At 40.0% G+C, this 13,108-nt stretch overlaps 2 protein-coding genes across 2 annotated transcripts in view; both read left to right on the forward strand.

Annotated features, from left to right (window-relative positions):
* The window catches only part of LOC107653892 (tyrosine-protein kinase TXK-like), a 29,741-nt gene extending 21,676 nt beyond the window's left edge, over positions 1-8,065 (forward strand). Inside the window, exons 15-18 of the mRNA XM_016440759.1 lie at positions 4,900-5,018; positions 5,100-5,257; positions 7,713-7,795; positions 7,842-8,065. Coding sequence (XP_016296245.1) covers positions 4,900-5,018; positions 5,100-5,257; positions 7,713-7,790 — 355 coding nt within the window. The 3' untranslated portion in view covers positions 7,791-7,795; positions 7,842-8,065. The remainder of the gene's footprint in view (positions 1-4,899; positions 5,019-5,099; positions 5,258-7,712; positions 7,796-7,841) is intronic.
* Positions 8,066-8,872: 807 nt separating this feature from the next.
* Positions 8,873-11,957, forward strand: LOC107653893 (ras GTPase-activating protein-binding protein 2-like). Its single transcript, XM_016440760.1, has 4 exons — positions 8,873-8,980; positions 9,058-9,139; positions 11,535-11,708; positions 11,802-11,957. The coding sequence occupies exons 1-4, from the start codon at positions 8,886-8,888 to the stop codon at positions 11,955-11,957; spliced, it is 507 nt and encodes a 168-aa protein (XP_016296246.1). The 5' UTR covers positions 8,873-8,885.
* Positions 11,958-13,108: the final 1,151 nt, after the last annotated feature.

The raw sequence follows: 13,108 nt of genomic DNA on the forward strand, positions 1-13,108 counted from the left end.
TTTATTGTGAGTGCACACAAATAAACGTAGAGTCTTTACAGATTCGAAAGATGTATTACTCTTATCTGAATGAGAAAAAATGAGTATTTTAAGAGCGAGTGAGCACCGGCGCCTCCATCTGTCCTGCAGTGAGCTACTGTTCAGCTTCCACACAGACACTTTAATAGTGCACATTTCTCTAGGTTAACATCAGATTGAGTGGCCATGTAAAGTTGCTAATACTTACATATATCAGATGATAAGCCATATTTGAGGTGGATGTACTGTATTACCACATAGACCAGCCATTAACGATCTGTCCATCATGGACTACGTGACTTCGCCTGTGGATTTTTTTTTCTGCAACTAAGCGACTAATAAAATTTTGGTCGACCAAGCCTCCTCTGGTCGACTAACGATTAGTCGACTATTAGGGGGCAGCCCTAGTAATCAGCCATTGTTATGATTGGCTAATGTCATTGCATAGGAAACAGTATCAACGCCCCCTTGCTATTGCATGTGAGTGTTTTGAAAACAAAATCAAAATAAAGCAGTCATTTCCAGACAAAGCATTATGAAATCATGTACTTACAGTTTGTGAAGCAGCTGCAGTCAGATCTAGTGCCGCTTCATCTTTCAACAGATGTTTCTTTGTGATTCTCCCTGACACTGTGCCTCGATTACAAAACAAAATCCTCCAACACGATCCGGGACGCCATTAAAAATAAACTATCCTCTTGTTCCTTACGCTGGGCTCCTTCTGATATCTGTACAAAGACGTGAACGAGCTGTTTAAACCAAACGCGTCAAAGCGAATGTTCTTTCACTGCATTTGTCCTGACGACAGACTATATATATACTGTATACTGTATCCAGTGTAGATAAGATTGAAAAAGAGTGAAAAAAAAAAGATGGCGCCGGTGGGGTAGGCTGCCGTCACGACTGCTCCGACCACTGTTTGCTTCTTTGCATTTTTTGCATTTTTAAGTTATTTTAATCTTTTTATTTTTCATCATGGTTATTATTACCTATGACAAACATACTCTTGTCTCTATTGGTCTACAACTTACTCATTCTCCATCGTTTTTAACACCGGACCCAAATTGACCGAGCGAGATTCTAAGGGAGAACAAAGGACTAGATCTGAAACGGCGGCCCCATGGGAAACGAGCTGGCGTTAGGAACAGGTTGAGGTCTCGCGCTCACCACGCTCCCCTGCCTAGCATTCTGCTGGCCAACGTGCAGTCATTGTAGAACAAGCTAGATGATCTTAGGGCCAGGATTAAGTTCCAGGGGGACATTAGAGACTGCAACCTCCTCTGCTTCATTGAGACATGGCTGAATCCAGCGATACTGGATCATGTGATCCAGCCGGCCGAGTTTTTTTTGGTTTTTCGCATTGACAGAACAATGGAGTCAGGGAAGTCAAAGGGAGGTGGTGTGTGTTTCATGGTAAACAACAGCTGGTGCTTTCTCAAGCGTTCCTGCTCACTCAACTTGGAACTTTTGACCATCAAATGTTGCCCTTTCTACCTTCCTAGGGAATTTACCTCAATCATCGTCAGTGCAGTTTATATTCCACCTCAGGCGGATACGGGCACTGCTGTATGGGAATTACACGAAGCTCTCACTGATTATCAGATCCATCACCAGGATGCTGCACTTATTGTACTGGGGGATTTTAACAGTGCTAACCTCAAACGCGCAGAGCCAAATTTCCATCAACATATTACATGTCTTACATGAAGTAATACAATTTTGGATCACTGTTACACTGCATTAAAAGGAAGCTACAAGGCACAGTCTCTACCACCGTTTGGGAAATCGCATCATGTTTCCATTTTTCTCATGCCACAATATAAACAGAGACTGAAACAAGTCACTCCAGTTCAAAGGGAGGTCGCGCGCTGGTCGGACCAATCAATAGCCACTTTGCAAGACGCTCTAGATGATGTAGACTGGGACATGTTTCGGCGCAGCTCTGACAACATCAACATGTTTACGGTTGTGGGACTCATCGGGAAACTGGTGGATGATACAGTCCAAAAAATTACCATCAAGATATTTCCCAATCAGAAGCCGTGGGTGGATAAAACCATCCGTGATGCCCTGTCATCCCACACTGCTGCTTACAAAGCGGGGCTTGCTACCGGGAACATGGATGAGTACAAGATTGCGTCTTTCAATGCGCGCAGAGTGGTGAAGGAGGCAAAGCGGCGCTACGGTAAGAAAGTAGAGTCACAGTTTCTTCAAGGTGACTCTAGAAGTTTGTGGTTAGGGCTGAGAACGATAACGGACTATAAAACACCAGCCCACGTGATCACGAAGACTGACGCTTCTCTTGCAGATGAGCTAAATACTTTTTATGCTCGTTTTGAGGCTGCATATCACTGTGCTAACGGTGCTGTTGGCGCAAATAAGAACCAAGACTGCATACAGGCGGAGAGCACAAATGCAGAAAAAGCGTTCATCATTACAGAGGGTGAAGTGAGAAGGGTTTTCCAGAGAGTGAACATAAGGAAGGCAGCAGGACCAGATGGAATCTCAGGTCGGGTCCTTCAGGCTTGTGCAGACCAGCTAGGACCAGTGTTCACTGAGATATTCAATCTCTCCCTGGATCAGTCGGAAATTCCCACATGCTTCAAACAGTCCATCATTGTTCCTATCCATAAGAAATCCCAACCCTCTTGTCTTAATGACTATCGCCCTGTAGCATTGACCTCAATTGTAATGAAGTGTTTTGAAATACTTGTTAGAAATGTCATCACCTCCATGCTGCCTGACACCCTAGTTTCCTTACAGTTTGCCTATCGTCCAAACCGCTCAACTGATGATGCCATTACACATCTCCTCCACACAGCCCTAGATCATCTGGACAAAAGGAGGGGGAATTATGTTAAAATGCTGTTTGTTGATTACAGTTCAGCTTTTAACACTATTATTCCCTCAAAACTAACATTAAAGCTGGAGAACCTAGGATTTAGCCCAACCCTGCGTCAGTGGATCTACAACTTTCTATCTGACAGGCCACAAGCAGTAAGGGTGGACAGACAGATCTCATCCTCACTCACCCTCAGCACAGGAGCACCCCAGGGGTGTGTTCTAAGCCCTTTGTTGTACTCGCTGTACACATATGACTGTGTTGCCACTTCAGACTCCACAAACATCGTCAAGTTTGCTGACGATACTGTTGTGGTAAGCTTGATCTCTGATAATGATGAGAGAGCTTATCTGCAGGAGATTAAAAGAATGGAGGACTGGTGTCAGGAGAACAACCTTCTTCTGAATGTCAGCAAGACAAAGGAGCTGATAGTGGACTTCAGCACAAAACAGGTGAGGAGCTACCAACCCACTATAATCAATGGGGCTTCTGTGGAGAGAGTAGATAGCTTTTGTTACCTTGGAGTCCACATCTCACATAAACTGTCATGGACAAATCATATCACCACCTTGGTGAAGAAAGCCCGTCAGCGTCTTTACCACCTTAGGCGCTTAAAAGACTTTAAAATTTCCACCAAAGTGCTAAAAAAAAGTCTACACCTGCACTATTGAGAATATCCTGACAGGAAACATCACAGCCTGGTTCAGGAACAGCACAAAGCAGGACAGATGGGCTCTACAGAGGGTGGTGCAATCAGCTGAGCGCATTATTCGCATTGAACTCCCTGACCTGGAATCCATCTACAGCAAACGATGCTGTACCAAAGCCAGGAAGATCATGAAGGACCTCAGCCATCCTAACAATGGTCTCTTTTCTCTGTTGAGGTCAGGGAAATGCTTTCGCTCCATGATGACTAAAACTGAGAGAATGAGGAAAAGCTTCTTTGCACAGGCTATCCGTGTCCTGAACCAGGACAATGCTAACAAGATTTAGTTGCACTATGCAACACCATATTAACATTATACTTCTTTTATTATTGCATACTGCACAAGCATATTTGCACTTTACTGCACATACACATACTGTCAGACTGTTGCTGCTACCATCTCTGTACCCAAAGTATTCATTTACATCTTTTTTGTACATATAGTCTAAGCATTTTTACTTGGTTAAATAATTTTTATTGCTGTAAATTTTAGTAATCTGTATATTCTTCTTATTTATATTCTTTATTGTTGTAATTTCTTAGTTTAATTTCTCTTTATAGTAATTTGTAATTCTATTCACTATTCAACTATTTCTTAGGATACAGTTTTTCTTTCTCTTTTTATTACTACTTTTATAATATTTCTATTTTAATATATAGTCTATTGCACTGCATTCTGTGTGGAGAGCCGTACCAAGCATTTCACTACGTCGTACTGTGTATGATTGTGTATGTGACTAATAAAATTGAACTTGAATTGAACTTGAACTTGATTGTCATTTCTATTTGCTTTTGACGCGACGCGACACTCGCATTCAGCATGATCAAGTGTTAGCCGTTAGCAAGTGAACGCCAGTGGGCGGAGCCTATGCTGAGAGGAAGACTATTCGTCGATGTCTTGCTCTGGAGGCGTGTTTATGCAAATGTTTGTGCCCCTGTGACATCATCTTGCACCTCAGATCCAAAACAAGCCATTTTCTGAGGGTTGTTACATAAACGCTTTTTTATTGATGATGAGGACATTTTAAATTATGAAACTTGCAGGATGTTTTAAGCATACAAAGACCTCCTCTGTGTCAAAAGATAAAGGCAAATTTGGTTTATCATGTCATGACCCCTTTAAGAAGAAGAGCCAGCCATGAATCAGTCTAGTTGTTTGTTTTAAAGAAACAGTATCCTGATGTTCCTCCTACCAAAGATATTGGGTTTTTGTTCATCCAAAAGCATCATGTTTTTTTGGTTAGATGTGTTTTCTAGAACATTCCACTGCAATGTGAATGAGCTGCAGGCCGATGATTTTGTTCCGTTGGGCTGACGGTGTCTGTTCCCGCAGGTACGTTCTGGATAATCAGTACACCAGCTCCATGGGCTCCAGGTTCCCCGTCAAATGGTCGCCACCTGAAGTTCTTCACTTCAACAAGTTCAGCAACAAGTCAGACGTCTGGTCATTTGGTGAGGACTGGAGGTCAGAGGTCAGGGCTCATGTGTGTGTGTTATGGGTGTGTGCTAATGCATGTGTGTTTGTGTGAACAGGCGTGCTGATGTGGGAGGTTTTCTCGGAGGGAAAGACACCATTTGAGAACTGCTCCAATCTGGAGGTGGTGGAGAAGGTGACACAGGGCGGCCGTCTCTACAGGCCTCACCGGGCATCTGCGCACATCTACAACATCATGTACCGCTGCTGGCATGAGGTGAGACACACACACACACACACACACACACAGTTCACAATCCATACACCACACATCTACACAGATTACCCATGATTTACAGTCTATGATAGATTATGAAAGTCACTTAGTCTGCAGATTTGAGTTGACAGATTTCTCTGATCTTCAAGTCAAGTCACCTTTATTTATATAGCGCTTATAACAACACATAGTGTGTCAAAGCAGCTTTACAATATTAAATAGGAAAATAGTGTGTAATAATGCAAAAGGACAACAGTAAAGACTCGATTTTCAGTTAAAGGCAATTCATCATTGAATTCAGTGATGTCATCATCCAGCTCAGTTCAGTTTAAATAATATCTGTGCAATCAAGTCGTTGATATCGCTGGAAATTAAGTGTCTGTGATCGATATGATACCTCTTCATTCACTGCTATGAATTGATGACGGTCAGATAGGTATGAATTGAACCATGCCAATGCACTTCCAGTAATGCCAACATAACCTTCTAGTCTATTCAAAAGAATAGACTAGAAGCGCTGGGGTTGTGGTCGATAGTGTCGAACGCAGCGCTAAGATCCAGTAGCACTAATAGAGAGATACAACCACGATCAGATGATAAGAGCAGGTCATTTGTAACTCTAATGAGAGCAGTCTCAGTACTATGATACGGTCTAAATCCTGACTGGAAATCCTCACAGATACCATTTTTCTCTAAGAAGGAATATAATTGTGAGGATACTACCTTTTCTAGTATCTTTGACAGAAAAGGGAGATTCGAGATTGGTCTGTAATTAACTAATTCTTTTGGGTCAAGTTGTGTTTTTTTAATAAGAGGCTTAATTACAGTTTGAAGGTTTTTAGGGCATATCCTAATGACAATGACGAAATTTTTTACAGTCAGAAGAGGATCTATGACTTCTGGAAGCACCTATTTTAGTAGCTTAGATGGAATAGGGTCTAACATACATATTGTTTATTTAGATGATTTAACAAGTTTATACTTGTTAAATCTATAAATTCTTCTATATACAAATCTATTCTTCTTCTATAGTAAAGAAAGAGTGGAATTGTTCCTCATGGGATCTATAGCACACTGTGTGATGCGCTACTATAGCTGACGGCTGCATGGTTACAATTGTATCTTTAATAGTATCGATCTTGGAAGTAAAGTAGTTCATAAAGTCATTACTGCTGTGCTGTTGGGGAATGTCAACACTTGCTGATGCTTTTATTTTTTATTTTAGCCACTGAATTGAATAAATACCTGGGGTTGTGTTTGTTTTCTTCTAAAAGAGACGAAAAGTAATCAGATCTAGCAGTTTTTAAGGCTTTTCTGTAGGAGAAGGTACTTTCCCGCCATGCAATACGAAATACCTCGTATTACTCATTGTGCAGCTCGCGAGCCTCATGCGGCTCGTCAAGCTTTACTTTGTGGCTTGCATGGCAGTAAATAATACGATGACATGATCATGCAGTCAATACAGATATTTCATAAAAACATTAAAAACAAGCAGGGCTATAGCATAACCCATTAAAAAAACTCACACCATGTCTACACTGTACACGAGTGTCATGATCCGACAAAAGACAATAGAACCCAGTGATGTTGTCTACACTGGATGCGGCGCGATGCGACACAATCCCCATCAGTAAACTGATGCCTCATTCTATTTATTACGAACTGTACTATTCTGTTCAGATGATTTGCAACTGTCACTTTGTCGCGTAAAGTGTAGAGAGACTTTTAGCGCAATGGAGCGCGGCACGACAACTGTCGCGTCCGGAGTAGACACAGTCAGACAGTTTCTGCTCTATTACAAATCATTTATATATATTTTTAAAAATACCTAAAACAGCGGCATTACAAGATGGAAACATAGACTAGAAAAGATATTTACACTTGCTCTGTCCTACGTCCATGACACTGACTTACTGCGGAGTTGCCAGTTTTAATCTTAACAGCTCTTAACGCCGAATGTGCACTTGGATGGTTAGCCTACATGATGGGCTAGTATAAAAAATAAAAATAAAATAAGGTCTTTCCAGCATTAAGGTAATCCTGCTTTTTTTTTTAAATCATCTTGTTTCAGTTACAAATTTGACTGGTAAATGATAAAGAATGATAGTCCCTTTTGTATTGCATTGCATTGCATATCAGGGATGACAGATTGATAAAAAGACATGCTATTTATGACTGGATGTAACTTTTGATACTTCACAGTAAAAGTGGCTCTCCGATTGACTTTGCCCTATCGTTGCGGCTGCCATGAATAAAATAGCGAAGACCACTGTCGTGTTGCATACTCTGATTACATCCAGTTGGAGAAGATCAAACATGCTTGGTGTTTCGTTTAGTGTACAATGCCCAGTTTTTCTCTGCAACCATTTACAAAAGTAAATGCATGATGCCTAGTGTCCATCACTGATGTCATCACAGCACTCAGAATTATTACGTGTGTGTTTCTTGTTTTCAGAGACCTCACGGACGACCACCTTTTTCTGAGCTACTGCAGAACATCAGACAGATCACTGAAGAGGAGACAGACACATGAACACAAACACACACACACACACACACACACACACACACACACACACACACTCACACTCACACACGAGCTCAGAAAACGGGAGGACTGTTGAGGATGTCTGTTGATCTTCAGCATGAGTTGATGTGTGTGTGTGTGTGTGTGTGTGTGTGTTTGATGAACTGACATCTTATAGTCATAAGTGAGATGTTTTATATATATATATATACACTGTAAACATGCAACTTCATGTCAGTCTGTAAGCATCTGAGGACATGAATAAAGACGCTCACCATGGGAGGCGCTGTCACTGTGTGTGTGTGTGTGCCTTAACTCAGCTGTGTAAAGATGCCTATAAAATTCTCAAAGTTTATTCTGACTTTGTTGACAAATGAATTGAACAGGTGTTCTCAAGCAGATCTAATTACCTTGAAGAGACAGATGGAAAATCTCCTGGTGAAGATGAAGCGTTTACTTCACAAGTGAATGAATCTTTAACAGCACAGGACATGATTACACAGAGATCTTTTCACAATAACAAGAAATCAGCGCTGGCCAGGAATCATCTGACCGCTGAATCAGAATCAATCATGCCAGAGAGTCGTGTAAGAGATTAGAGAGAAGAAAAAGCACTGAATAATTCATCTTCAATACTATTTGAGTTATTATTCAGTGCTATCATTGATTTGACTGCACTGACATTATTGGACAAGAATAAACAAAACTTGAATTGAACTGATCTGAATGATGACTCTATTGTCTTCTGGAGCTGCTTTACAGCTGAATTGAACTTGTTTCATAAACGTCGAGCTTTACACAGTTACTGAACTGAATCTAAACTGAATTCTTAGAAATGCTTTACAGCAGAATTTGTCTCATATTTGATTAAATTTACATTGTTGTTTTTCTGTATTGTAAAGCACTATAGGCTACAAATTGAATCTATTCAATTCAAAATTGCTTTATTGGCATGACTGTAAATGATACAATATCGCCAAAGCTTCGTATACATGTACAAAAAGATAAAAAATAATAATATAATAGTAATAATTAAATGAACATCACAGTAATAGAATGGAATATTATAACATCTTGTGTGTGTGTCAGTGTGTGAGAGAGATGGTGATGGAGAAGCCGAGCCCCCTGCTCGTAGGATGTGAGTTTGTGCGGCAGTACTACACGCTCCTTAATAAAGCACCGGATTACCTGCACAGGTGAGTTGAGAACGGTCAGAGCAGCAGGTGTAAGCGACGCGCTCGGCTCACGGTGTGTGTGTGTGTGTGTCGAGCAGGTTTTACGGCCGGAGCTCCTCGTATGTTCACGGCGGTCTGGACGGCAGCGGGAAGCCGGAGGAGGGGATGTTTGGTCAGGCGGTGAGTGCTCCAGCCGTCTTCAGTTCTGTGTCAAACCCTCTCCTGTGTGAGGAGAGCCGTCTGGGACACTATCTGTGAATCCTGAAGTGTCCTCTGATCCTACGCCGCCATACGGCCGATCACTGACCAGTGCGATCAAGTTTAACCTCCGTGTCTGACAGATTTACAGGGTTTCTGCAGGTCTTACAAAGTCTTTAAGGACTAAAAAAAAATTTTAATCAGACCACAAAGCTTTAAAGTTGATATGATTCTTCTTCAATTACAGTGCAAAAGCTGATTTTCTTCCTTAATATTTTGTTTTGTTTTCTAGTATAAATATCTACAAATACTGGAATTAAAATGCATTTACTTGACATGTAAAATGACCTAAGATATATTGTCTTATTTTCAGAAAAAAATATCCAAATTTTGTTAGTATTTGCTTAAAACAAGCAAAAATATCTGCCAATGGTGTAAGAAAAATAATGTTCTTTAGCCTTTGAATTAAGATTATTTTTCTTACACCATTGGCAGATATTTTTGCTTGTTTTACAGAAAACAAGACATTTCTTAAGTCATTTTACTTGTCAAGTAAATGCATCTTAATTCCAGAATTTGTAGATGTTTATACAAGAAAACAAGACAAAAATACTAAGGAAGAAAATCTTTTTTGCAGTGTAGCTGGCTATCTACATAGAAACCAGCTGTAAATTGAAACGGCTCGCTGCATGACAGTTTCTGATTCAGACGGACTGTAACGAAGTGGCTGTGTGTTTTCTTTTCAGCTTTTCTGAGCGGGCAGACACGCCAGAACCCCAACTAAATGCAAAAGAAAAAAGCTAAAAGAGGCTCAAATTTCATCTGACGTCCCCTTTAAATTCACAAAGTTATGGCTTCATGCACTGTAAAACAGAAATATCTCTCGCTCCACACACATTGTCTTCCGATTTTTCTGTTTGAGACAATAAATGCTCTTGTTTTTAATTCTGCATGTGATGCGGCTCACTGTCACTGATCGATAATGTAAAACTCAGATGAATCTTCTTGCACGTGTCCGTTTTTAACGAGTGTGACATAGGCATATGATGGTATCAAATTTTCATGTTGCGATTTAATTGCTAATGCTTCTATCACGGTATACAGTATTATCACGATATTGAAATTTAGTTGCAAAAAAGTGTTGTCATAATAAAGTATAACAGGTTTAATAACTTTTTTCTTATTACAAAAAGAACTGAACATTTAAATACAATAAAGCAATACACAAAGATTCTCACAGATTAAAGGGCAAAAGAATGATAAAGACCAATAGGTAACACTTTACAATAAGACCTCATTAGTTAACCTTAGTTAATGCATTAATATTAACAATGAGCAATAGCTACATTTGCTACAAAAGTTATTAATCTTTGTTGAAAAATAAAACTGTTAGTTCCAGTAGCTCAAGTTCATTAAATAACAGAGTGTGATATTAAAATTAATGAATGTTTAGAAGAATTTTTCATTGGCAGTTTAACTTATGAATTAACTTATGTTAACTAATGGAGCCTTAATGTAAAGTGTGACCAGCAAAGAATCAAAACATTTTCAAACAATATCTAGAGCATGTTGTAGTCCAGATTAAAATGTAAAAAAAAAAAAAACCTTTGAAAATAGCCTATTAAGTCTAAATATTTAAAGAGTTCACCCAAAAATGAAGATTCTGTCATTAATTACTCACCCTCATGTCGTTCCAAACCCGTAAGACGTCCGCTCATCTTCTAGCGACTCATCTTCATTTTACGAAGCTAAGAGAATACTTTTTGTGCGCAAATAAAACAATAATAACAATTTATATAACAATTCTTCTCCCTGAGTTACTGTCTTCCGCCATTTAGGAGAGTACTCCAGAACGCAATCAACGTAATCAGCGTCGTTTACGTTCAGTAGAAAGAGCGCGTTTTATCCTGAACGTAAACAACGCTGATTACGTTGCTTTAAATCCTTTTCAGAAACGGAAAGTAGCAGCTGCTTTGTTTACGGGGTTTCGGGGGTAACGGCTGCATTTCTGCTGCTCCATCAGCGCCATCTGCTGTCAGAGAGTGAATGTGCTTTCATCCGCACTTGTTTACATGAGTGCACACACGTCTTTAAGCAGCATGCAGCAGTGTTGTGCATTTAACCATCTGATGGGAAAAGTATTCTTAAAATGCATTCTGAATAATAAATGTATAATTAATAATTATTCACAGTACTTTGAGGTGCCCCCGATAACAATATCGTGCATGTTTATTATGGTGATATATCGCACGCACACGTCTAGTCTGACATTGCATTATGACGTGGCTTATAGCTGAGATCATGTTCGTACAGTCTGAACACTGAACATAGCACCAGTGACTGACAGGAGTGTGTGTGTGTGTGTGTGTGTGCGCAGGAGATCCATAAGAAGGTGATGTCTCTGCAGTTCGGCGAGTGCCACACTAAGATAAGGCGCGTGGATGCCCATGCCACGCTGGGGGATGGGGTGGTGGTGCAGATGATGAGCGAGCTGTCCAAGAGCGGCCGGCCCATGAGGAGGTTCATGCAGATGTTTGTGCTCGTTCCGGAGGTGAGTGTGTGTGTGTGTGTGAAACGACTAGGGTTGGCTATGACAAGTCTTGGTTAGCCTAACGCGGTACACTTAGCAAGGTGTTTTCACCAGGGCTATTCTGTCAATAAGTTCTATGTGCACAATGACATCTTCTGCTATGAAGAGGAGGTGTTTGGAGACTCTGAGGCTGAGCTGGGAGGTAAAACTACAGAACACACACATGTTTACATGGCAGACGTGTTATTTAGGTCTAATGCATGTACATGATTACAGCTGTGGCGGTCTGGCTTTACATGGCATTGCATCTTTACACATCATATTATGAGCTCTTACATTTGTGGATGGGAAACTGAGTCGCTGTGATACAGATATCTGATAATTAAATGTCAAAAAGCTCTGATTGAAGTAAATAAATGTGAGGGCTGCACGTTTCAGTGTTCAACAGGAATGCGTTTCAGAGCCGCTCACAATCAGTGAATATCACATTTATGAAGCACCACTGATGAACTGACAGTGTTTACGCTATGGTTTTTATATTATAATTTGTTGTAGATGGATGTAAGATGCATATTTTATGTCATATATTACCTGTTTAAATGAGCAGCTGGAAGTAGTAAAGCAGAGAAATTTCAAAATAAGAGTCCTATGCATTTTGGACTCCTTTATGATTAATAGACCCTCATTATACATAATATACTTTTATGTTTGTTTATTGTTGATATTTTGTTTTGCAAGAAAGTACTGGTTCAGTCTTTTTACTACATTTAATTTTAATACGTTTAATTCACCGTGTTGACGTTTCTTTGTAATTGTGAAATTTACTAGCAATTTCTGAGTGAAAATTGCCACCAATTTTTTTTTCAGTGCATAGAAATTTCAAAATAAAACTCCCGTGTATTTCAGGATAATAATTAAAAGTCCCTCATTATGCATAAAATCTTTCTTTCCTGGCTATTGTTGGTATTTTGGTGACACAATAAGCAGTATCTTGCATTTAAATCAACATAAACTCTTGTATTTTCTCTCTGAACCGTCCCATCACAGGAAAGACTAAGAATATTATCTAACACATTCAGTTTATTGATTTTATTAGTATCAGCACAATAATCTTTCGATTGCCTTTCTTTAATCACACTATCATATCCGTAAACTCCAGTATTGATGGACCTCTAGTTCGTGTGTTTTGATATATGAGAATGTAAACCAGTTTCAGTACATGTAAATATTGAATAAACAGTGGGTTTAGAGTGTGTGCGCGTGTGTGTGAGTGTGCGCGTGTGTGAGCGTGTGTGTATGTGTGTGTGTGTGTGTGTGTGAGAGTGAGTGTGAGATGAGTGTGAGTGTGTGAGCGTGTGTGTGTGTGTGTGGGTGCGTGCGTGTGTGTGTGTGTGTGTGTGCATGTGTGTGTGTGTGTGTGT

Source organism: Sinocyclocheilus anshuiensis, unplaced genomic scaffold, assembly GCF_001515605.1.
Source record: "Sinocyclocheilus anshuiensis isolate Anshui unplaced genomic scaffold, SAMN03320099.WGS_v1.1 scaffold459, whole genome shotgun sequence".
Lineage (NCBI taxonomy): Eukaryota > Metazoa > Chordata > Actinopteri > Cypriniformes > Cyprinidae > Sinocyclocheilus > Sinocyclocheilus anshuiensis.